General features: G+C 41.5%; 2 protein-coding genes across 2 annotated transcripts; both read right to left on the bottom strand.

The window, feature by feature from the left end:
- Positions 1-1872: 1872 nt before the first annotated feature.
- zmpste24 (zinc metallopeptidase, STE24 homolog) lies at positions 1873-8224 on the bottom strand. Its single transcript, XM_047392957.1, has 9 exons — positions 7837-8224; positions 6705-6851; positions 6426-6629; positions 6191-6343; positions 4702-4843; positions 4434-4609; positions 3567-3671; positions 3317-3460; positions 1873-3237 (listed from the first exon to the last, which is right to left on the bottom strand). Exons 1-9 carry the CDS (start codon positions 7942-7944, stop codon positions 3013-3015), a joined length of 1404 nt encoding a protein of 467 aa, XP_047248913.1. The 5' UTR covers positions 7945-8224; the 3' UTR covers positions 1873-3012.
- Positions 8225-10416: 2192 nt separating this feature from the next.
- On the bottom strand, positions 10417-24784 carry rlf (RLF zinc finger). Its single transcript, XM_047345414.1, has 8 exons — positions 24570-24784; positions 21614-21768; positions 19920-20001; positions 17716-17851; positions 17424-17626; positions 16228-16364; positions 15730-15871; positions 10417-15489 (listed from the first exon to the last, which is right to left on the bottom strand). The coding sequence occupies exons 1-8, from the start codon at positions 24747-24749 to the stop codon at positions 10909-10911; spliced, it is 5616 nt and encodes a 1871-aa protein (XP_047201370.1). The 5' UTR covers positions 24750-24784; the 3' UTR covers positions 10417-10908.
- Positions 24785-26049: the final 1265 nt, after the last annotated feature.

Below are 26049 nucleotides of genomic sequence, written 5' to 3'. Positions count from 1 at the left end.
CAAATGTTTTATCTTCCACCTCAGCCCTAGACCCTTCTGCTTCTACGTGTTTGCCTTCAACCAGATGCTGATGCTTCCTTTGCTTCCCCCTTCCACCTGTGTGTCTCAAGAAGTCAAGTGAAGAGACAACTGAAGAGACTGAATAGGAATAAGGCTGCAGGTCCAGATCATGTCAGCCCTAGAGTCTTGAAGGGCTGTGCAGAGCAGCTCTGTGGGATTCTGGAGCACCTCTTCAACCTTAGCCTGGCCCAGAAGAAGGTTCCGGTGTTGTGGAAGACCTCCTGTCTTGTTCCGGTACCAAAGAAAACTCACCCATCAGTCCTCAATGACTATAGACCTGTTGCCCTGACATCTCACATCATGAAGGTCCTAGAGAGACTCCTGTTGGCCCACCTGAGTAAGCAAACCATCAGGACCTCCTTCCGTTTGCATATTTCTGTGGAGTTGGAGTTGAAGATGCCATCATACACCTGCTTCAACAAACCCACTGTCATCTGGACAAAGCCAGTAGCACTGTGAGGATCATGTTCTTTGATTTCTCCAGAACATTTAATACAATCCAACCTGATTTGATTTGTCAGAAACTCCAGAAGACTCAGGTGGAGGCCTCAACAATCTCCTGGAACAAAGTCTACCAAACAAACAGACCAGAGTTTGTGAGACTGAAGGGTTGTGAGTCTAACCAGGTAGTCAGCAGCACAGGAGCACCACATGGGACTGTACTCTCACCATTCCTCTTCACTCTGTACACCTCAGACTTCCAGTACAAGACAGACTCCTGTCATCTGCAGAAATACTCGGATGATTCTGCAGTCGTGGGGTGGATCAGAGATGGACAAGAAGCTGAGTACAGGAAGGTGGTGGACCACTTTGTGGCATGGTGTGGAAACAATCATCTCATTTTGAACATGACTAAAACAAAAGAGATGATTGTAAATTTTAAGAGAAACAGGAATAAGTCAAAAACTATTTCCATCATGGGAGAAGAAGTGGAGGTGGTGGAGGAGTATAAATACATCGGTGTTCACCTGGACAACAGACTAGAGTGGAGATGCAACTGTGAAGCCATCTACAAGAAGGGACAGAGCAGACTGTACTTCTTGAGGAAGCTTATGTCCTTTGGTGTTTGCAGCAAGATGCTGCATATCTTCTATAAGTCTGTTGTGGAGAGTATGATCTCTTCTGTCATCATCTGCTGGGGAAGCAGCATCAGAACCAGGGACTTAAAAAAGCTCAACAAGTTGATAAAAAAGGCTGGTTTTGTTCTGGGGACTCCTCTGGAACCTCTGGAGATCATTGTGCAAAGAAGGATTCTTCATAAAATGAAGAACATTATGGAGAACCCTGAGCATCCTCTTCATGAGACTGTCCTACAACAACAGTGTCTTCAGTCAGAAGCTTCTTCAGATCTGCTGTAAAACGGAGCGCTACAGGAGATCCTTCCAGCCCACAACCATCAGCATCTACAACGACTCTTTGAAGAAACCTTCATAATATGATCTACAACAACATTTAATTTCCCTTTGGGATTAATAAAGTATTTTTGAATTGAATTGAATTATCATGCAGGTGGGATGCAGCCTGGATATCCGTAATATTTATAGTATCTCATAAGGGGACAGCTAAGTCATTTTTTGTAAAGATGCTTCACAGTTTAACCTTCTTTGTTAAAAACATTTTAACATGCATGTCATTTTATTTTTTCCTCATCTTTGGGTTGGATTAAAATATTTTTTTAACATCTAAGGAGCAAAATCGAGCAGGTATTCTTTCAAATGTGTCCACAATTCTGACTTAATTAATCAATACTATTACTAATTAATGACCAAAATATTTCCAGAAGCAGGAGAATATCAGGTAAACAGAATGAGATACATGCTTTGCAGAATTTTATTCAACACAGCAAAGAAAGCATCAACCCCCTTTTGAGCAAACCAAACTCTGGCTTGTGTGCTAAAGGAAAATGTATAGCCCCCTTTCCCAATGTCCCCATATATACTTTGCCTGCCAGGCAACCCTGGGCTGAAATCCAGAGAAGAAACTAAACATTGAGTTAACTTAAAAACTCAAACCACATTCAACATTTTCACTTTCATACATCCTAAACCTAATCATTACAATGACATTAAGTACAGGGCTGGTTGGACCCTTTAATGCAGGCAAGTACTTAAGAAAAATAACATAGTTCTTCATTTCATGTAGAAAATAAAAATCTCAAGTCTAATTTAACTTCAACTAAAACTTTCTGAACTGCTCTGTTCACATCGTGTCCACTCTCAGAACAAAAAGAGATTCAGAGGCACTCACGTTTGTCATGGTTTCCAGCCGTTTAGCACAGCTCCCCTGAAAAACTGGAATTTCATCAAACTGTTGATTAAAAAAAAACTTTTTGATACTTACAAAAACGAACTGTTCAAGGGCCACAACAAAGCTGTGCTTGCAGGACAAATCAAAATCTAGCCTGTTTATCTATAAAAAGCATTGTCATGAGTACAGATGAGGCTAATTCCTTTATTGCTAATAACAGACAACTAGAATACCTGTTAAGTATTCTAACAAATTCTTCACTAGTTTGACATCCTGTCTGCATCCTTATACCAAGGTCAATAACCTGAAAAGAAATCCTAAAATGTATTTTGTCTTTTTAAAATATATACAGAACATAATTAATAAATAATTTCAAAACCAAAACTGCTAAATAAAAGTGTCAACTAAACTTTACTCTGACAATCTTTTCCTAAACAAACATTGTCCAGATGATTCCTCACAGCAAACTGCATAATTGGTGTTTCCAGAGGAAAAGGGTAAAGGCTAATACTTTTTAGGTTGCCTCACGCTGAAATATTTTGGTTTTGTTGAAAGTATGTAAAGTGGAGATGGGTTAAAAAAAATTAAAACTCAATGGTTGGGGACAGATGGGAAGAAAAACATCAGGCAGCATCACAGGGCCAGGAGAGGTCTGCGGAGGCCCTTAGGAGGAGGCAGCGCTCGCCGCTCCCCCTTCCAGCCCCGTCAGTCCTGCTTCACATTGCCTAGCGCCCTGAGCCGCTCCAGGAGAGGAGGGTGGGAATAGTGCCACATGGAGAAGAGCCAGTCTGCAACAGGGAAGCCCAGGTTGTCTTTGTTGAGCTTGATGAGAGCAGAGTACAACTCTGAGGCTTTGCCCATACCGCGGGCAAAGGCATCTGCCTGGAACTCAAACCTGCGGCTCAGGACTGTCAGACAGAAAGACAGAAGCTGCAAAGAGAGAGCGAGAAGGTGAACTTATAAGCAGCCTAATATGATGAAAAATGTACAGTGTGATAACCTCAATTACCTCGTTGTAAGGAGAGAAGATGAACTGGAAGATAATCATCAAGCCAATTAACGTGGGCTGACTCTCAGTGAATCCAAAAGCCACAAAAAGCTCCCTGCGTCCAATCAGAACCGCAAATAGGGAGAAGCAGAGGAAGGAATTCATCTGCAGAAATAAAAGTTAAATATTGGAGATCTGCACTGGTAAAACAGTCAAATCAGTTTGTTCATTTTGATGCAGAACTTATTTCATTTTAAACACAGCTCATCACCTGACTGATGACTATGTTCTTCACAGTATGACCAAGCTTCCAGTGGCCCAGCTCATGACCCAAAACAGCCAGAATCTCTGCATTGTTGCATCCTTGCTTCTTGTTCTGCGAAGAATGTAGCAGAACACTTTAGCTTGATTAAACAGTCCGTCACTCGTATACGAACCGATACAGAGACAGAAAGTTGCACTATGTTTCCACTTTAACGGCTTTCTGTGGTCCAGAAGCAGGATATCTGATGCTCTCCTGTTGTTGCCTCATTGAGGACATGAGACTCAAAGTTCTCATGTTGAAACAAATCCTGATGATTCAACACAAACATTACTGAGGATCATTTTTAGAAATCTTTCCTCTCTTCAGTAAGTCCTGGTTTGGTCTTTCAGAGTAGATTTTCCAATCTTGTAGAGGACGTTAACAATGAGGTTAGATGAGGTTAGATGAAGTTAGATGTATCAGTGTTTCTCAAAGTTCGGACTCAGATCGGGTCGAAGCCGCGCCTTAATTTTAGAAAACTCTATTGCAGCCAAACAGATTGCCATGTTTCTGTTTTCTATCAAAAAAATTGGGCGGCTTAGGGTCACAAACATACACAGACATAATGTAACAACTTTTGCCACTAAGTTGTAAAAAAAAAAAAAAAAAAGAAAATGAAGAAAGGCTTATAACTTACTGATCCAGACTTCTGATCTTATCTAGAAATCAGATTTGAACCTTGAACATTAAAATTAAGAATCCCTGCTGTGTGGAAATTGATCAGCCATTAAAAACTTAATAATCTAATTCTGAAATGTTATAGCTAAAAGTCTGCAGGCTCTTAGGAGGCCTTAGTTACACGTTTGCTTCATTAACACAAAGTATTTTCACAACCTTGGGCTTGGTTATCGGTTCGCTGGGTGTCTCGTCCCTCTCTGGCTGCCCAGGCTGTGGCTCTCCAGCCTTGTTGAGAGGGGAATAGTCTTCCAGCAAAGTGTCAAACAGAACAATGCGTTTGTTCTTGAAGAAGCCGTAGAAGTATGCATTGCTGTGTGAAGAACGCTTGGAACCTTGATGGATGGAAAACATCCAAAGTTATTCAAGAAAACTATTTTTCCCACCAACCTTGCATAGAATCTGAAAGACAAATCTGGGTTCTTACCTTCAACCACATAAAGTTTAGTGAGGGGGAAGCTTATACTCTTGGCCATGTCCTCTATCGCCGTCTTTAACTCTCCATCCGGCAGTGGGGTGAACTTGTCAAAGAGTGGAGCAATGTAGTCTGCATAAATGGTTACAAGTACCTTCAAACACCAGAGCAGAGACGATATATTTGTGACTGATTAGCAGTACAGAAAATACAACAATAACTGAATAAATATATAAAAATTAAAATAACCTATATAGTGCCTTGCAAAAGTATTCACACCCCTTAAACTTTTTAACGTTTGGTAACATTACAACAACAAACTTCAGAGTATTTTATATCACAGACGAAGCAGCTCCTACTTGTCACAGGGAAGGAAAATGATGTGTGGTTTTCAACATTTTTACTAATAAAACCTTAAGAGTGTGGCATGCATTTGTATTCAGTCGCCTTTACTTGGGCCTCAGAGGTTTGTTGGGACAACAAACAGCATCTTAAAGACCAAGGAACACAGCAGATAGGTCAGGGAGGAAGTTGTGGAGAAGTTTAGAGCAGGGTTAGGTTCTACATCAATATCGCAAGCTTTGAACATCTCACAAAGCTGTGTTTAATCCATCATCTGAAAATGGAGAGAGGATGGACCACCTGCTGACCTACAAAGACATGAAGGTCCACCTAAACTGACAAGCTGAACAAAGAGAGCGTTAACCAAAGGACCAGGCAAGAGGCCCATGGTAACTGGAGGAGCTGCAGACACCCACAGCTCAGGATTTTTCCTACACATAGAGGAAAACTAATATTTCACATCACCCTGAATACAAGTTACCACAAAGTAAAAATAGGGGTGGCAGTATCATGCTGAGGGGATACTTTTCTTCAAAAAGGAATAGAGTGGCTAGTGGATGGGAGGATGGAGCTAAATACAGGACAGTCCTGGAAGAAAACCTGGTAGAGGCTGCAGAAGACTTGAGAGTGGGCTGGAGGTTCACCTTCCAGCAAGACAATGACCCTAAACTTCCACCGGAACAACAACAGGATGGTTTAGATCAAAGTATATTTCAGTATTACAAGGGCCTAGTCAAAGTCCAGACGTAAATCCAATTGAGAATTTTTGTCAAGACTTGTAAATCGATGCTCACACACATTTTCCATCTAATCTCACTGAGCCTGGGCAATTTTCCAAAGAACGATAGGTAAACCAATTGAGTCTCTAGATGTGAAGAGCCGGTAAAGACATGCGCCAAGGGTCGCCATTGCATTTGTACCAAAGGTTGGTTCTACAAAGAATTGATTCAGGGGGCTAAATTCACATACACACCACACTTTTCAGATTTTTATTTACAATAAAATTTGACAACCATTCCACTTTCCCAACATGCACTACTTTTCGATGGTCTGACACAAAAAATCCCAACAAAATCTGCTAAAGTTTCTGCTGATTACTGTGCAAACAACATGTTCTCACACAAAACAGAAGGAAGTAGAAGATGGGCGCATCACTAACCAGAGAAACAACGAGAGTGAAAAGCCAAGCGTAGATAAAAAAGTAATCTCCACCAATCTTTATGATGTACAGGAGCAGTGAGGTCACAGGCAGCAAGATGCACTGGGTCACAACAAACTTCTTCACAGCATCCTTCAGGAAAAAACCTAATGTCTAAAAGAAAGACAGTAGCAATTATCAGACTAGAGTTTTTAAACTGGGGTGTGTGATGGTGAGTGTGATTCAGTTATTATACCTGCTGATTAAAGCCATGCTTCTCCTCGATCACAAAAGTGTTGTACAAACTCCAGGGAAGTCCAGTAATGGCACTGAACAGGGTGGCCAGAGTCAGAAACAACAAGGACTGGGTGATCTCATAATCTGGGCTGAATCCGAAGCGAGCCGTCACAGAACCGGCAACGTGCCACAGAAATGGGATTCCACCCAGCAGCAGGATCAGCTAAAAAGTTCCAAAATGTGTCATTAATACACTGAACTCTAAACATATCTAAAGATTGGCTTCTGCGTGTCTTACCGTTCCTTCGGTCTCTGAATACAACCCAGACCAAAAGCTGAAGTTGCTTTTATCCAGCTGATACAGACGCGACTTCTCAAAGGTTTCAGGATCCATGATCTTTCCGAGTTCCTGGGGAACATGTGTAGTTGTCCTATATATTCTCCTCTGCAAGGTAGGAAAAGATTGATATGTCAACCCATGAAATCCACTCAACCACCTCAAGATCTTTTTTTTATTTAACTCTTAGCGCTATTTCTTTAGAAATAAATCGTTTTTATTTTTAAACAGGTGCTTTGAAAGGTGACATAGTTTATTTCTGAGCTATTTCCTAAATTTAGATCATGCACAGCTTGTAGTCTACCTCACTTTGCAGTTCAATACATTCTGATAATCTCCACCCCGTAAACAAAACACATTCTTGGTTGATATAATTTTAACAGATTCTAACTTTAACCTCAACCCCCACGTTTCTGTTTTAATGCTGCAGGATGTTGTTCTTGAGCAGGGCCAGGGAAGCTGGCCAGACCTGATGGGGACATGGATGCAGCTAAAACCAGGACAATCCTGGAAGAAAACCTGATAGAGACTTCAGAATGGAGTGAAGGTTCACCTATTAACAGGACCTACAGCCACAGCCTCAATGGAATAGTTTAGATCAGAGCATATTCATGTGCTACAATGGCCTAGTCAAAGTTCCGACCTAAATCCAACAGAGATTCTGTGGTAACATCCTTCCAATCGGACTGAGCTTGAGATATTTTGTCACCTGTCTCCTTTATATTTAGCCATTCTCCTGTGAACAGCAAATAAACATTAATGGGTGCTAAAAGATTTTTATTTGAAGAATGTGGAAAACCGTGTATACATTTCTTCCCACTTCATAACGATACATAACTTTGTTTTAGTCCCTAAAACTAAATAGTAAGAATCCCATGTTTGTACTTCCAAAGGATGTGAATACTGCATTGTATGTATTAATATGCCATAAAAATACAGACTTCTCAGACAAATTTATTACACGTTAATATGTTTCAACCTGTTAATCTACGTTTTCTCCTCACGACAACCGGGAAGAACAATGTTTCTGCCATCATGGGTATTTTTGAGGTGTTTTCGTTCCGTTCAGAAAGATAAAGAAACCTTTTCTCACCTGTCTGTAGGACAGGTGTGCCTCCCAGAGATACACCGTCCACGAGAATCCCAGCACAGCGTAAAATATCTGTGTCTCCACGGGCAGCAGAAGAATATTTTCTAACATCTTTGCTCTGGGTTTCTCTCTGACCAACTGACTGACAGGCTGGGTGTTTGGGCCAACGGCTACTCCGCTTCCGCTTCACACAAAGACACGCTTTAAACTTCTAGTACGGAGAAAAAGACGATTCAGCGTCAATCCGACAGACACCGACTAAAAAACGGAAGCTACGCATCCAGCTTTTATTCCCCAAACCAACGCTTCGACATTCAATGCTTTTTCCCATTCATGTAAGACTCCAGAGCGCCCGTCGGGGAGGTGTTTCAACGTTTTGTGTCCCCAATGCAATGGCCGTGACGTTGGTTCCGCCGTCACGCACCGAATTCCGAGACCATTTCGTTTGGTGACTCCAGGGGGCGCAGTTGCTCAATCTGGACGCTCATTTATTAAACCCGCTGACCGACGTTTTCTTTATCGTCGAACGGGCTTATTTTTTAAAACAGGAGCTCGGTTTATTAGAAACAAATCTCCTGTAAATAGTCGTTTTATTCATTCTCCCAAAACGAACATACATAGTATTGTTTGTTTATTATTTCCCCTCTATGACGTACTTCCTTGTTGTAAATAAATGACCTTAATAAAAGGAACATTTTATATGGACTCACAGAGACAGAAGTCTCTGCACTGGTTTCATAGCACCGCAGTTGTGTCCTCACTGTCTTGTAAATTTTACTGGGCAAATATGTTTTGAAAATATTAACGTAAATTGTTTCGGTTGAATACATACAAATGTCTACTGAATAAGGTAAAGGAGGTCCCTTTAAAATGGTCTTTAACTTAATAACTTAACTTAATAATAAAATAGAACAACAAATGTAAAAACAGCACAGAAAGTTCCTCTAAACTATAATTTATCTCAGAAAGATATGGAAGTGTAGAAGCTGCACCATGAACAAATATTAATAGAGCATCGTGGTTGGACAATGTGAAAATGTTCTTGTTCTAACAATAACTTTCTGATGTTTCAACAAAACGTTATCACAATCTAATAATATAAATTATGAGAACGTAAAAATGTGATAAACTTGTATACTGTAACAACATACTATTCAAAAATTCAACATAACTATTTTCCTTTTCCTTTGCTTTTAGGTATAGTCAACGTATATTTGCTTCAGCCATTTTTCACCAAAAAAATATAATGGGGTAGAAATCTTTAATTAATAGATCAGATTAGAATTATTTAACTTAATCCATAAAATCTCAATAGGATCTTTTTTTTAATTAAAAATTACCTTAAAGTTATTACAGTGAACAGCAATAATTTTGGTAATTCTAACTGAAATCAAACAGAAAAAGTTGAATCTGATTTAATGTCAGGTGGTAAGAAAAAAAAAGGTTCATCGTGTTTACAGTGAATGTATATGTGAATATCTGATTTCATCTCGTTCATTTAACATCAACAATGTTACATTAGGTAACGTTATAATATTTATGTAAAACAAATATTTTAAATTATTATATTTAATATAATATTTAAATATTAAAGCTGACCATACTTGTTAGGAATAAGGGGTAAACCAAGGTGATTGGAAAGTAATGTTCTGACGATCCATCCAACCCGAAAATACGCCCTACCTTGAGGCACTGCGCATGCGCAGAGCAATGTTACGTCCCTAGTCGTTTACCTAAAAGACCTCATATCAAGACATCAAACCAGTAGAAGTTTCATTTCGTCCTAATTTAAATTCTTTAATGACTGTTATTCCCTAAGTTGCTATATTTTACTTATTTTAAGTTTGCATGACGTCTAACATACATATACTACTTTTCAACGTATTAAAAGTATATATATATATATATTCATATGTTGAAAAGTAGTACTTGCATATTTGATATTAACACACACCTAAAACCCTTTAAATAAAACCGTCTCGTACAACTTTCTGCATGTTTCACAGGAATACCACTCACAATATGGCAGCAACGTTGACGCACCTATTATACCATCTCCTACTTTTCTATGCATGGAGCTATTGTTAAATGTGACGGACTTAACACAAAAGTTCTAACCCTGTAGGGGGCGCTATTTGTCATGATTTCCAATTGAAAGCGCCACACCCTGAGATGCTTGGGATCTTTAAACATGATCAAATATGATCTATTATTTTATATAATCCTGAGAGTGCTGTAAAATACATTAAGCAAATGATTCAGCATCATTCTTTCTTCATATCTCATTCATTTGTAGTGATTGTTTGCCATTTCTATCCAATAATAGATGATTTAATTTTAATACCATTTTGATTCTGTAAATTGTGTGTAAATACTCTTATGCAGTTCCAAACATAACCCTATATTTAACATATCTGTGTACAAAGCTATTTAACCATACATCTCCAATCAGAGACAAACTGAAATGCAAGAAATGAATCCAGCTTACAAGAATTTGACATCAGCTTAAAAACAAGCCTTCAGGTGTCTCACAATCAAAGCAACTCTAAAAACCACTTCATGGATTAAAAATGCCCTAAACTGGTTTCCACATTACTTTTTTAATTAGAAATCATTACATACATGTTGTCCAAGAACTGCTGCCAACACTGATTTCATATCAACAGAAGTGAAAAATAACCAAACATACTTCTCTGGACCTTAATAGTAGGGAAATATTTCACATTTTCACAATAGTGAAAAGGCTTGGCATTATGCTACTGATCATTTCTAACAATCTGAAAAGCTATACATGTACTTGGGAGGGCTTGAGTATATATACACACTTAGGAGTGAATTAACACATTGAATGTTATCTGACAGCTTTGATAAAGTCTAAAATACTGTCAGACTGTTCTGATGGGCACCTATGAGGCTTGTTGTTTTATTCTTATGCTAATTTCTACAAAAGTTCAGTTAAATTAAAACAAAACTGAATTTTTTTTTTTTTTTTGGATCAAATAAAAAATACTGATACATAGTTTATGAAAAGAAAGTCATTTTTCATTGCCAAGTTAAAAAAGGTGCTCAGTGAAACTAACTTCCATGAAGCAGTTTGCTGTTTGTCTTCGATGAGAAGAGGTCATTCATGGTGGCGCTGGATACAGGTCTTCCCAGGACCACCACTGGTCTGAGGTACTGTAGCTGCTTTATGGCCAGGTCCCCACACCCAGCCAGGGCTTTGTCCAGGATGGACTTCAAGTTTTGTACCGAGGTGAAGTCTCCAGTCATCACTTGGGGCTTCACCAGTGGGGAATGAGTGCGTCTGCTGCGGGTGTGAGAGATTCCCAACTGGTTGTTCTCCTTCACAGAGCCGCTGCGTTTGAAAGTCTCCTGATGTTTCACTGGTTGCTCTGTCTCCACTGGAGTTGTTTCTTGAATGAACTTCAAGAAGGAAGACTCAAAGCCCATGGGCTTATAGGCAGCAATGTCAAAAGGGCCTGGAGAGGGGCTTTTAGGCTTGGCTTCTTTGAAGTTGAAAGGCTGTTCAGAAAGTTCGTTTTTCCGTTTCAGTGGCTGGCGAAGAGGAGCCGAGGGTGGCGACGGCGGCGACGTCGAGTTGTTTAGTATTTTAGCGCCATCTTTGATGCCTGCCTCAGAAGTAAAGCGCAGCGAGCATGGAGGTGAAAGATCAACAGTGACTGGGCGAAGAAGTGGTTTGAATTTGTCTAAAATTGATCTTTCATCTTGTTTTGTAGTGGTCTGAGGTGCTACAGCTACAGTTGGCTCCTCAGTAGGCTCTTCCTTGATCAGTCCATCTTTAAGCACCTCATTGGCAACCTCACTTTTCTCAACATGTGGAAGCTCCACCTGCTTCTCCTCTGGCAATGCTAGAGGCTCACGGCTGTCCTCGTCCTGTGTTTCATCTCCGACTGCCGGGGGACTCAGAGGTGGAGGCTGCCCCTCTGTGTTTTCTGCTTGGAGCTCCGTTTTCTGAACCGCTTCAGGTGAACATTCTCCCGTAACAGGTGGCCTGGCGGACTTCCTCTGGATCAGCACCTCAAGCTGCTCTGCATTAAAAACAAGTTTACCTTCGTGTGTGCTGAGATCTTCTCGACGCATGCGGTGCACCCCCAGGTAGTGACGGTGCAAGCTGTGCAGGTAGGTAACGACAGAGTCGCAGTCTTGGACCATGCACGGGTAAGCTGCACGCAAACAACGGTCCTGACACATCTGTAGTGCTTCCTCATGAGATCTTAAGACAAAACCGCTAAACATATCTTTCTTTGGCTTTTCTGACGCCTTTTTCACATCAGCATCGTCGTTGCCCTTCTTTTCTGACTGGGCCGTCCCTTCAGACTCTGAATTCTCAGCGGCGGGTGAAGAAGTTTCCTCTTTCTGAGGACTATTTGGTGTAACTATCACCTTCTTTTGGCATCCGGTAACTGACTTTTTGTGTGTGCTCTGCAGCCGTACCACCAATGAGTCATAGTACTCACAGTGGCTGTAAAGCGTGTGTTTCTTAAGGGCCTCATTGTGGCTGAAGACCCTTGAGCAGCCGTCAAATTTGCACCGTATGAGCTCAGGAGGTCGAGAGTGATAATCTCGCGTGTGCCGCACCAGACTGCTTTTAAGGTGGTAGGAGGCGGAACAGTTTGCAAAGTGACACTTGAACTGGGGCTGAGGTTCATCAGAGTTTGCAAGAGGTCTTTTCTTTGCAGGTTCCCTTCTGGCTTCAGGACTGCTGTGCACATCGGCATCTCTTTCCAGCAGGAGCTGAGAGCGGTTGTAGTGATGCACAAACTGCAGGTGTCGAACGAGACCTCCCTGAGTGGAAAAAGCTGCGTCGCAGTTTTTCGCCACACAGTGAAACGGTTTGCTGAATTTATCCAAGATGTAACACAGGTTGCTTTTGGCCACCACACGCCTCGTTCTGACCTGGGTGGTCTTATCCCCGCTTTGCTCCTTCTGCTCATCATCTTTTTCTTTGTGCTCCATTTCATCCTCTCCTTCTTCCACTGAGGAATGATTGCTGCCGTTTTCTCCATTTTCACTAATTCCGGTCTCTTTCTTTGCCTCGTGCTGGTGTTGTAGTTTCAGAGCATCCTTCTTTTTAACCTTTTTACTGTGATTCATGGAATGCTTTGTTGTTGCAGACACCTTGTTTCCTTTAAATTGCACAGATCCAAAGCTCAGTTTGTCAAAGAAGTCCTCACTCATGTTATGTGTTTGAATATAATGGGCCTTCAGCACTTTCTTTTCTCTGTGACTCTTGGTACAGAGTTGGCACTTGTAGGGCTTGAAGGAGGAGGTCAGCTGCTTGGCCTCGTCAACGGTGCGGTTATGTATGGACAGATAGTGCCGCAGCAAGCTGTAGCTCCGAGCAGTCCGAAAGCCACACCGTTTCATCTCACAGACATACGGCTTAGCTGTGGCTAACGGTTCCACGCTATCTTCCTCAGCCGTTACTAGCGTTTGTTCGGCTTCGGCTTTTACCTTCTCTTCTAGCAGGTGTCGTTTCTTCTTGAGCAACACAACAGGAGGCTTCGCTATGATTGCTTGATGTAGGGACGTTTGAGATGCTTTCAAGTCGGCGTTGGACTGAGGGGTCTTGTTTTGCAAGCTGTGAGACGATGAGGGGCTCAGGCTTAGTTTACTCAGCCCAATAAGGATTTCTTTCAGAGCGTCACCTTTTGTGTTTAGGCCTAAACAGCTCGTCTCATTGGATTTGGCATGAGGGGACACCTTTTTCTCTTTGCCCGACTCCGCAGGTAACAATGGAGTTAAGTGTTCATGTTCTCCCTGCTCCTCGCTCTCTGGCTCCGTTTCAGGCTTTATCTCCTTGGGCATCGAGTTCTCCTCTATGTCCTGTTTGTGTTCTCTGTTCTCCAATTTAAGATGTTCCGGGTGAGCACATTTTAAATGCCTCTGGACGTCTCTGGCTCTGGAAAACGTCATTCCGCACTTCTCAAAGCCGCACGTGAATTTACTCCCGTCGAAGCACACAGCCACTAGTGTTGTCGTCGCCTTAGGGTCCCTGATCTCAGGTTCTTGTAACGCGGAGGCACAACTAAGTGACTGAGAGTTCAAGACGTCGCCATTTAAAGCGTCTGTCGCATCCACAGGCTTGACGGGGCGCACCATCACTTCACGAACAGCCTTAAAGAATTTCCTCTTAGCCCTTCTCTGAGCCTCAAAGTCGTTTTCTGTGAAAGTTATGTTGTGCGTGGATAAATGCTTTAGGAAGTCCTTTTTTGATAAGAAGAATTTTTTGCATTCAGCACCACTGCAGGTAAAGGCTGCATCTCTGAAATGCTGCGCTTCATGATGATATATCTGCCCCAGGTCCGAGTATGCGACATAACAGCCTTTGAGCTCACACTGGTAGTTCAGCTGAAGGCCGTGGGTGTGCTTGTGCATCACAAGTTCATTAGATGTCCCGAAGCGAGCGCCGCAGCCGGTAACCACACACATGTAAGGCTGGTCGCCGTAGTGAACTTTCCTGTGTTTACGGTGATGGTAAGCTGAGACAAAGTGACGTCGGCAGAAGACACATTTTTCCCTTTTGTCCCTCATCTGATGAAAATGTTTCACATTTTCATCCCCTTTGTGCTCTGATTTCAGGTGAACGTACAAGTACTTGGAATGTTTAAAGACCCGAGTACATTTGGTTCCCGGGCACGGATACACCTCCCGGTTCTGCAGCTTGAAGTGTTTTTCCATGTAATCGAATGTCACAAGCTCGTCATTGTCCTCCTGCTTCTCCTTGGCGGTTTGGGCTTGTTCAACGATGTGATGCAACACGTCGGGGTCATGTGTGGATTTGTAATACAGCATCAATGAGGGGTCGACGGTAATCTCGCCGGGTTCAACGTCATTGTCGTCATCCACTTGTTTCTGCGTGTTCTCTTTCTTCACGCTGTTTTGGGAAGGAGGCAGCTGGTTCTTAATGTGTCTTCTCAGGTGAGGAATCAGGTCCTTTCTGCTCCTGAAGTCCTCCAAGCAAATAGGGCAGGGGTGATTGTTCTTCTCTGTGTGTCTTTTGGAGTGATGAATTATTTGTATGTCTGTGATGGACCTCTTACAAATCTGACAGCGCAGCTTTGGCCTTTTAATCTCGCACTTTCCCTTAATGTCTGTGTGGTTATTGATCTGATTTTTATCCACCTCAAGACCACCATTTATCCTGTTGTGGGGCTCAGATTCATTTTTTATTGGCCCTCCAAGTGGCTCCAGCTGTTTTGCCTTCTCTTGTTTGTCTTCCACCTCCTCCTCCTCCTCTTCATCCTCCTCTTCATCTGACTCCGGCCTGATCCCTAGAAGTGATATGCAGTGATATTTAAGAGTTTTCCAGTCCCAGAACTCAGGATCAAAAGGCCAGTAGGCTTTAAGTGCTAGCAGCAACTCGCAGCGGAGCGAGTTGGGAATAACTTTGCCTTCCTGGTCATACTTTTGGTCTGGGCGCATATAGAGCTCCTTCAGACATGTGTAAGCTTCCTGGCTGGTGCCAAGGAGAAACTCTGTGAGCTGGCAGGCACGCAAAACTTCAAGATCATTGGGAAGAAGGCAGGACACCGTCTTACAAATGGATGTTCTTGTTTCTGAGTCGTCCTGCTTTGGAAGTTGAAGAGCTTTGACACAAAGCTCTACTGAGGCAGGTACTCCAACTTCCTCCACCTGAAAAAAAGAACAAAACGTTACAGTTAAAATGGTGTTTGAAATGTTGACAGACTTAATGACATTTTGTGTTTGTTTTTTAAAATGCAAAGTGCCAATGAAGACCTTCAGCACTGTTGGGGGCAATGAGGAAGTTGGTGATCAGATCCACAAATGATGTCAATCGAATCAACATCTTTTTTGAGCAAATCTGATCTTGCCATAATCTGTGAATTATGGAGCAGCGCAGTGGAAACTAACCTCTGCCTGAATCACACGGACCAGGTAAAGCAGATGTTGGACAGTTTTGGCAATGGCACCGAGCTGAAGGCATCGTTCCAGGAGAGACGTCGACGAGGGGTCAAGTCTTCTCTGGAGCTTACTCCACAACGATATCAAATCCCTTTCAATACAGAAAGATAAGAACATTTTCACATAGGAATGATGGTCTGATGAGCTCCACAGCAAATGAATACAAAAAACAAATATACATATTTAAACAATAAGTATGTTTATATTTGGCTGACATTCATGTAACCCTTTAAAGTGGTCTTGATCAATAATTCTCGAACAGCAACACTCCTCGGTGTGAAAAATGTTTGCCATTTTCAGAACCAGTGAAGTGTTTAAAAAGCATCCAGAAGAAGCACAACTCCTGATTTCAGGTGTTGATTTTCTGACCTATTAGAGGTCAGTCATTTGACGGCAGGACAGCAGGTTAGCTCACTCAGAAGCTCAACTGAAGTATGCACCACTCACCAGGAGCAGTAAAGACTCTCCTGCTGCAGCTGCTGAGTTAGGAAGGTTGTGCACAGAATGAAGGCTGTGTTGTCCTCTCCCTCCGTCTCCAAACTGCTTGTGACGTCAAGCACATCCTTACAGTCCAGTCTGGATATCTGAACGGACATGAAACACAAAGTCAGTAGCGTATTGTTTAGATTTGGGAAATCAGAGACAGTAACTATTCTGTTTGTTATTAAAAAACAATTTGAGGAAGGCCGGAAAACAATAGGACAAAGATTAGAACCGCAGTGATATCAGATGTTCAGAAATCTCAGAAGGCCTCCATAAAACATTAGATGGATCTGAAACAGTTTTTTTATTATTTCACGGTTGTGTCAGAACAAGAGTTTATTTAAATGCACGGCAACTTTTTAAAGTGTTCATCTTTTGCTGCTAGTTTAGAGCTCAGTCAGCTTTGGAAATGAATGCATTCTCCTCCGTTTCTTCCTCTCAGGACTGCAGGAGAACACATCTTGAATCACACTTCTCCTTCCAGCGAGAGACATCTGATCTAGGTTGTTTGTTCTGGACCCGTTTATCCCAGAAAATGTGAACAACAGGGTTTGAAAAGAAACCATTGAATATGTTTGAAACGCGATGTGGCGAAAGCTTTTCAGAAGACCCCTGGCCGGGTGGAGCAGCACCCGATGACCCCACAGCCAAGCCCTCTATGTTGAGTCAGACTTTGAGAGACACAGAACCAGAACAATGAAGAGCCCTATCTGGATCAGAGACAAGCCTGATGAAATTGGTTTTGTTCACCGTACTTTAATGTGTAAAGTCCAGCAGATGGTTTGTTTTTATGCACCTACAATTAATACGAAACCCAGCGTATCTAACATTACTTTTTGGTTCCGCTTACGATTCGGTCTAAATCCAGGGAATGGAAGATGCCCAGACTGTACAACAGAACCAACAGCCTCAGAGTGAATTCCTCGGGCAGACAGATCAGCTGCTGGAGCCGAGACGGAGAGGGCTGAGAGCTGGCAGAACCCGGAGCAGAAACCCAAGTTGGCTCAGAGAAAGTAGACACCCGCCTCATCGGTGGTGCTCTACTCCTATTCTATGACTGATGGTTCTGGTCAGAAACTGACTGGATCTAAAAGTTTCTCCCTTGGACGTAAATGGGTTATTCAGAACTCCACATTAAGTGTTGAGTTGTATTTCCATACCTCCATTATGGCCTCTTCATTGGGCAGCAGGTGACAGAGCTGGGAGACGTATATTTGCCGAAACATTCCCTGGTTGGAAATAAGGCTGCATTCAGCGCAAGCTTTGGCCAACACTCCGGCCTTGGCCACCTCGCCCATCTTTTCCAGATGTTTCACTCGCATCTCCATGAAGCCCTCACCTTCCAAGCTTATGTAGGCATTAACTACAAACAGAGCACAGGAAGAAAAGCTTAGTTAATATTTATGTAGAAAGCTCAAGGTTGCAGAATCCAGAAAAGAGACTGAGTCTAACCGTCCTCTGGCCTGGTGGACTGGCCAGTGAGGAGGGCGTTGAGGATTGGGTTGCTCCATGCTCCACCTTCTCCTGTGATTTGGAGTAGTGCTTGGAGGTCAGTGCTTCCATACTGTATCAGTGTATCGTGGGCGATCTGCAAGAAACACAAGAACAGATTGAAATACATCAAATCTGATTTTAAATGCCTTTCTTTGCTAAATCAGAACATTGAGTACTGTTTCAGTTTTGGCTTTTTAACAAGGAAACATTTTATCATTAAAATGCCAGTGGGAACTGGAAAAAAATAAAATCTAAAATAAACGACATTGTCTTTAATTCATTTAATTAACTTTGGGTACAAAACAAACATCATATTACTTTTGAATTTAGACATTTTTCTAATGATTCCCAGAACTGATTAACTGAATCAACTACAAATATTTCAGGTCTGAAACCCCCCCCCTGCATCTCTGGACATTTCATTTTCATTTCTATTTTTGCAGAACTTTGATGCCATTTTTTTGTGTTGTGAATTTCCATCTATAATTATGTTTCCTTTTTTCTAAATAGTCCATCTGCCTTTTACACAAAACAAAGATGTTTTATCATATAAATTCACCCGTTTCCATAGATGGGATAGGCGGGGCGGATGAACGCCTAATGACTGGATATGGTCCCAGTGTAAGATGGTCGTGGGTCCCAGTTATGCCTCTCAAGTGTTAGTGGTGAAAAACAGAGATGGTTTAGAGGACACACCGTGCAAACTAAAAACAAAGCTCTGTGTTTCAGCTGTTCCCACACTTCTTTATCTGAAGACCTTCAACAGAGCCGCACACCACCTTCCCCACCGCACTGCATCGTTTTAACAGTTGCCACAAAATACACATAAATGAAAGCACAGCAGGCTGCGTGTGAGCCGGTGCCGGTGTTGGGCTGGTCCGTTTTAACATCAGAATGTTCAAAAGAACCAGTATAATATTCCTTGTCAAACAAGAGGAATCATGACTCATTAGGCAGAAGCTGGTATGAGGTTCTCACACCATGATAACTGAAATAAAACAAGGTTTTACAGTATTATTTAAACTGAACATTTCAACTAAAACTGTATAAAATGATCAAATCAAGTTATTCTAAAACAAAAAGCAACAATTATCCTACTGCTGCAAAAATAATCTGAAGTTGTACAGTTTTCTCATTAAGGTGATAAAGAGGCACCTGCTAAATTTAACGTGTTTGTAATCAGGCTTACTGCCGATTAGAAAACTGTCCTAGAATGAAATCTGTTTTTCTTGTAAGCGAGGGAAAAGCGCCAGCTCGACGGTGTGCAGCAACAGGTGCAGGAGGGGCAGAGTTGCTGCATCCATCCCCATCCAGAGAAAACTCCAGTCAATGAAGCACTTTCTCTGCGAGCTCAATAAAATCCCTTTAAACCCGAGGAACCGTATGGGCTTTTTGCGCTTTTAAACTGTAAGCAGCTCAAGCCTGTTAGGTATGACAAAGTAAACATTTCTTCTAATATAGTCTGTATGCATCCTTTTAGCATTTCTAATTATGTGTAAAGGACTGCAGTACAGGGATACAGATTTTTTACCTCAAAATTAGAGTTTGTCTCATTTCCCTGCAAGCAAATATCTGAATATCACATAGCGTGTGGTTTTTCCACCAAATAATTTATTGGGAATAACCAGGGCTGCTGCTGGAGCCACTTACTAGGTTCTATTAAGAGGAACCTGGGGGGTTTCCACAACCATAGACATGCCATCGCAGCCCTGTAAACATCTCATCCAGCCAATGGTCTAGCTCCAGTAGCCAGTCTTTCACACGGAAACACACAGGAAAGACAAGCATACGTGCACACACCCACACCTCCGGGCCATTCAGAGTGGCCCAATAACCGAACATGCATATTTGTGGACTGTGGGAGGAAGGAGTACCCAGGGATAAAACGGCCCCAGCCCGGATTTGGCCCGGCTCAGAGTTAGTGCTAAGAAAACCAGTTTATTTGCCCCTGAGCCTGCAGCTTGGGAAACATTAAGAACCGGTGCAGATCAAGAACCCACACCAGTTTAACGCTGGAACTGGTTCGGTGGAAGCCTCCCCACCGACAGAGAGAACATGAGGTAATAACTAAAATGGAGAAATGATGTGGAAAGAAAGAACACAGACACCATCTGATTTCCATCTGTAATCCATCAACAAACCAAGCTTTGAAGGGCATCTACCTGAACAGAGTGGTGGAACTGAAGCCAAGCTTCATATGGGATTTCATTCTCAGGCACCGACAGGAGTAGTTCAAAACAGCTCCTGCATGAGACAGAGACAAGACGGCTGTTAATCATCTCCAAACTGATCCGGATTTCACTTGGTTGTACAGTGAGAACACTTTAAAAAGGACCCATAAAACATAATGCATTTCAAAGGTAGACTGAAAAAAAACTGGATTTCAATGGTTAAATGTAATGAAGCCAGATGTCAGAATAATCCACCCCACATTTGAGGAAAAACTGATGCAGCTGCCTTCATCTACAATCAAATTCAAACATTACCGGAGGTAGACGTCATCAGGTTTAGAGATGTTTAGAAAATAGAAGATTTTATTTAAAGATTCAGCTTCTTTATCTCTGCCAATAAATCAAGAGTCAAATCTAAACTTAAAGCTAGTCAGTCACTGGATTTTCTCCTTCATGTGGACTAATTATGTCAGATACCGAGGAAAGAAAACAACAAAGAAAAAAGGATTGTGTTTTTCCATCTATTTATATATATGATGCATTTTTGCTACGTCTAACCAGATGCTGATGGTCTATTTTTTACCTCAACCTTCATTCTATGCAACCAAGTTGTTCCTACTGAGAACAGTTAGATTTATTGCACATTTTTTTTTTCCTATGCAGTGTCTTACATTCAACGTGATCAAATGCACAATATTCAGAGAGTTTAAATCTTATTTAAAGTTCTCATGTAACCGATATAATGTATATATATATATATATTAAAAAAAAATCAATGTTGTCATCTCTATATAAATTTGTCCGTTATCGCAATCACAATCTTGCTGCGAAAAGATATTTGGTTGGATTTGATATTTTAAGTGCAATGAATGAAAAATCTGCAGGGCAAAAGTATAATTTATAAGACTTTCACCACCCTTGATGCCGAACGCTTGCTGTTTATTTTAGAGTTTTTAGTGACGCTGTATCTATGTTGCACTGCGTCAACTGTATCTGCAGCAAGGTTGCAGACACCAGTAGACGACAACTAAGTGGTAAATAGAAAAACTGGATTGAAATAACCTCGAAATTGCAAAGCAAAGAAAATGCTCAGAGACTAGGCTGCTCAAATTCTCACAGATTTATTGTTGGCGAAATTTCACCGCACGCAATATGGATGCAAACACGGGAACTGCCTGAACTGCAATACATCGCCTTCAGGCTCTCTATGCCTGTAATATTTGTTATTACACGTTTGTTATTTAATGCAGCATAAAAGGTTCTAGAAGGTAAAAAGGTGGTGAAGTGGTCAAGTTGTGAAGAAGCAGCAGCAAACACCAGCCAGAAGGAACTGTTGATGTAAACAATACTTTTTATTTTGACCAGTAGCTGGATAGACTTCTCATTATCTGAGCTCAATGTTTCATATAAACCTAAAGCAGAAAGACAATAACACTTTTTATTTATTTGGTTATCAGAAGTCTTCAACTATATTATCGCATGTTTTCCTAATATCGTGCATCCCCATCAGGTAATAATGGTTTAGAGACATGATGGGTGGCAGAAACAGAGTTACCGGGTTCAGAAAGGTCAGATTAGCAGATGGAAAAGTGGAATGACTGATATCAAACTGAGATAAATGACTGAATCGAATAAATGAACCTGGTTTGAAAGACTCATGTGTGTGTATCGTTTACTGTACTTACAAAGCCAGTCTCTTCAAAACGAGTCCCACTCTGTCGGACTCTGCAGTGAGATGGGATCTGGCTGCTGCAAAGCAGTTTATGGACAGGCAGTACACCTCCAGAAGAGGTAGACCATGCTCTATGGAGTTCCTGCTCCCAGCATAATGCATCAGTGCCTAGACATGCAAAACAAGAGAAGAAGACAAAACAGTTAAGAAAAGGACACGTACATCTGTTTACGGGGATCATATTATTTGTCTGGGATACTGGGGGATTTCCTCTATAGGGAAAAACCAGTCTGCACCTGTTTGATCCCAGTTGACTGTCTGAAGGTGATGTGCTTCTTGATTGGGTCTGAGGGGACTTAATAGTGCAGCATAAAACACGCCTAAATCTGCACAAAACCTGACCCCACCAGGTATGAGCAGAACTTTCTACAATAACCTGCTTGCAACTAATAAAACTAAAAACGTTTCAAGGTGCAAAAAATGCATACAAAATAGGGAAAAAAATCCTTATTTTTCATCATAAAGTGTTTTTCTTCAGTAAATCCGGTCAACTATCAAACAGATGGCAGAAGCCAACATCTGAACCTGTTCTTCACCTGCATGTAGGTGGCAGACACACATTAAATCATCAGGATACACTGGGAACATCTCAGGAGTCTCAATTACCAGGCAGGAGAAGCTTTCTGCTGATTGGTGCGCAGAATTAATTCCCCTCTGTCTAAATATACGGCCCCCTCTCAAAGGGAGGCCAAGAATAAAGTCACGACCCCAGAGATCCACATCAGTGGGCTAATTAACACTGAACTACTTCCGACTGGAACTTCGTGTCACACGTAATTGTTTGTCTTACTACCAGCATAAAAAACTGGGAAATGGGGAGAATTTCTTGGTTTACTTTGAATTATTTCTCTGACTGTGAGACAATTCGTTCCTCGCTTGATGACAGAACACCTAGGGTTCAAAAATAAATTGCTTTATAGCTCAACTGCTGAAGGTTCATTCAGTAGGAAGAAGAGGAAGAGGAAGCTGTGGGTTTACTATTAGGCAACTGAGTTGTGTTAACACAAAAAAAAAAAAAACGTCACATCTTTTTATCAACAGCAATTAAATAAAAATAGACCTCATATAATAAAAAAAAAAGCAGATCACTGTGACCACTGACCAGGTTTCCCCAGATACTCCTCCTCCACAGAAGCCAACCCGGGTTTCCCATTTTATTCCCAGAAAATAGGAATGCTTCACTAGTGATGATCATGTGGGACTTTTACCTGCAACTGATGCCCTTTTCCATGGGCTCCACGTACTGTTTCCATTACTTGTTTTTCCGGCCCGGTACTGGCTTTCTTGGCACCTGCTCATCAGCAGATCCGGTCAGGACTGAGCAGGGCCGAAATGTGACGTGAACAGAGCGCTGTTCACTGATTGGCTATGAGCGTGGTCAACCGTTCGTCAGGGGCATGAGAAGGTGTTCGCCGAGGTGGCGGACAGAATGAAAAGCCAGGGATTTTACCGCACGCCACGGCAGAGCCGGGAAAAGCTTAAAAACATCCACAGCGACTGCAACATTAAAGGCCGGAGCGGGCCGAACCCAAAGCCATGCTTCCTCAGGGGATCTTTGATTTAGATGAAAGTATTGTTAGGGTAAAATAAAAGTAGTGCTACTTTTTTCACATCACCATTTCTTATTTTTAATCTGCAGTTTTAAATAAATGCAGAGGAAAATAAGTCACAAGGTTGATCTTAGTCAAACTTTTAGAAATCATTAAAATAAGAACACAATTAATCTGTCGATAAAGATCATCACTGATTATAAACATTTACTTTATATGTAGTACTTGTGAAATAATAAATGAATTATGAATATATTCCTAAACTTTTATTACTGTAACACACTTTTTTCTTTAATTTTATATCATTTAAAGTTAAAGTTCCTGAATTATCCCCCATTATTCTGATGATCATCTAGTAAATATGATCATAATGGGAAAAGTTTGTTTTGTAAAGAAAGATAAAAAGAAAAGATGCATTTATTCGTTTTATCTGTTAGCTTATTGTAAACAAACATCAAAACTCTGGAAGAAGGATTTAACATCTAGTACTTATTGTCCTGAGAATATCTAAACTCCCATTTAGATGAAACATTCACTTTGGTTTAGCATTTTTAAGCATTAAAAACAAAATAGTTTCTCCTGGTGCTTCAGAACGCTCCCTCTCAGGTTATAATTTCAAACATCTCATAAATATGACCACATCTTTTTCAAATTAATTTGAAAAAAAAAAAAAAAGGTTAAAACGGAATTGTATTTGTAAACTAAAACAAAAAGGTCCTGGTCAGTCTCTCCCAGTGTTTGGATGGGGATGTCATTCAGATCATCTCCACAGCTGACAACCAGAAACAACATGGCAGCTGTGCAGGGCCCGGTTCTGACACCACCCTCCGCACATTTTACAAACAAGCGTTCAGTTTGGAAAACATTTAGACATGAAGTTGTGATCAGTAAGGTGGAAAACCATTCAAATTTGGGTAAACAGCCCCGCCCCACATGCATGCAGCAACGCATAATGTCCAAACTGGGGCAATGTCATGTGCATCCATTCTTTGCATTCCCAAAATGAGCAGATTTCGAAATGAGAGGAAACCAAATGAGGTAATAACAAAGGTAAAACGACTTTAATGTATGTAATCAGCGGCACCAGCGAACAAAACATAAATTATCTTGCAAATATTCTGAACTGACCCTAACGCATGGTTGTGTTTCATTAAATTCAAATTAAATGCACTGAACAACATAAGCAAATAAACACAGTGTGTATTTTTTTTATTTTTTTCCAAACAATGTGGAGGAGAGCAGCAGCAGCTCAACATGTTATCTTCAAGCTGCGATAAAAAAAAAAAAAAAAAAAAAAAAAAAAAAAAGGTCCTAGCTGGGCTAACATGGAGCTAATGATAGCTACGATACACACATTACCTGGCAGAAGTTGTCGCAGTACTCCGTGGAAGATGCCACGGATATGTCTTGCTGTCTGAGAACGTCTTCGAAAGCTCTCAGCGTGGCCAGCAGGGTTTCCATCGCAATGACAGTATCTTCGGCCGCATCCAGGGCCCAGTCGCCCCAGTCGTGCTCCGCTTCAACGTTATTCTCCGCCATCTTCGCTCTCCGCCACGGCGCGTATGCAGTGCAGCCTGGTGCTGCCTTCAGGGCTCGTCCGGATTTTTAAACACGTCAGAGGAACTTCAGTTTAACGAGGCGAAAACAGATCAGAGACACGGGAAACTTATCCTCTGTCCACGTACTCTTTCATTTATAATAATAATGTGCTATAATGAAATGAAATCCTTCTCCTGCAAAGACTTGATGAAGAGTCCCCCATTTCAGAAAGCTAAGCTCCTACATGATGTAGATTCATTATGCGTAGACTGAAAGATTTTAAGCCTTTATTTCTTGTAATATTCGTAATTATGACTTACAGTTAAAATATTACGTAGGGTCAATAAAAACTGTTTTTTTTTTTTAACAAAAATGTCCAGCTTCTAAAGTATGTTCATTTTTATGCCCTCAATTCTTGGTTGGGGCTCCTTTTGCATGAATTACTGCATCAGTGCAGCGGGGCATGGAGGTGATCAGCCTGTGGTTCTGCTGAGGTGTGATGGAAGCAAGGGTTGCTTTAATAGCGGTCTTCAGGTCATTAGCATCTTTGGTTCTGGTGTCTCTCATCTTCCTCATGACAATACTCCATAGATTCTCTATGAGGTTCTGGTCAGGCCAGTTTGCTGGCCAATCACACACAGTAACAGCATGGTCACTGGACCAGCTTTTGGTACTTCTGTCAGTGTGTGCAGGTGCCAAGTCCTGCTGGGAAATTAAATCATTATCTCCATTAAGCTTTTCAGCAAAAGGAACCACAAAGTGCTCTAACATTTCCTGGTAGATGGATGCGTTGACTGTGGACCACATCATCACTGACTGTGGAAACTACACAATGAACTTCAAGCAACGAGGATTCGGTGCCTCACCACTCTTCCTTCGGACTCTGGGACCTTGATTTCCAAATACAATGCAGTATTTACTTTTATCTGAAAACAAGGCTGTGGACCATTGTCAGTGGTTTTCTCCTTAGCCCAGATAAAACTATCCTGACATTGTCTCTGGTTCAGGAGCGGCTTCTTCACGCAAGGAAAGTGACAGTTGTAGCCCGTTATCCTGGATACATCTGTGTGTTGGTGGCACTGACCACGCCTTGTATATATCGCCTAAATTCTTGAATGGGCTTTGTTTCGCAAAGCCCATCCTGTGGTTGTCTCTGTTGCTTGAACATCTTGTTGTATTATAGTTTTCCTTCCACTCAACTTTTCATATATATGCTTGGATAAGCCTCTCTGAATAGCCAGAGCTAAACAAGAGAAGGCAGCATTGATTTTTTTTATGCCCTGAAACAAACTCCCTGAAA

This window comes from Girardinichthys multiradiatus, chromosome 19 (genome assembly GCF_021462225.1).
Source record: "Girardinichthys multiradiatus isolate DD_20200921_A chromosome 19, DD_fGirMul_XY1, whole genome shotgun sequence".
Lineage (NCBI taxonomy): Eukaryota > Metazoa > Chordata > Actinopteri > Cyprinodontiformes > Goodeidae > Girardinichthys > Girardinichthys multiradiatus.
Note: the sequence above shows the minus strand (reverse complement) of the source record. Positions and strands in the feature narration are given on the sequence as shown.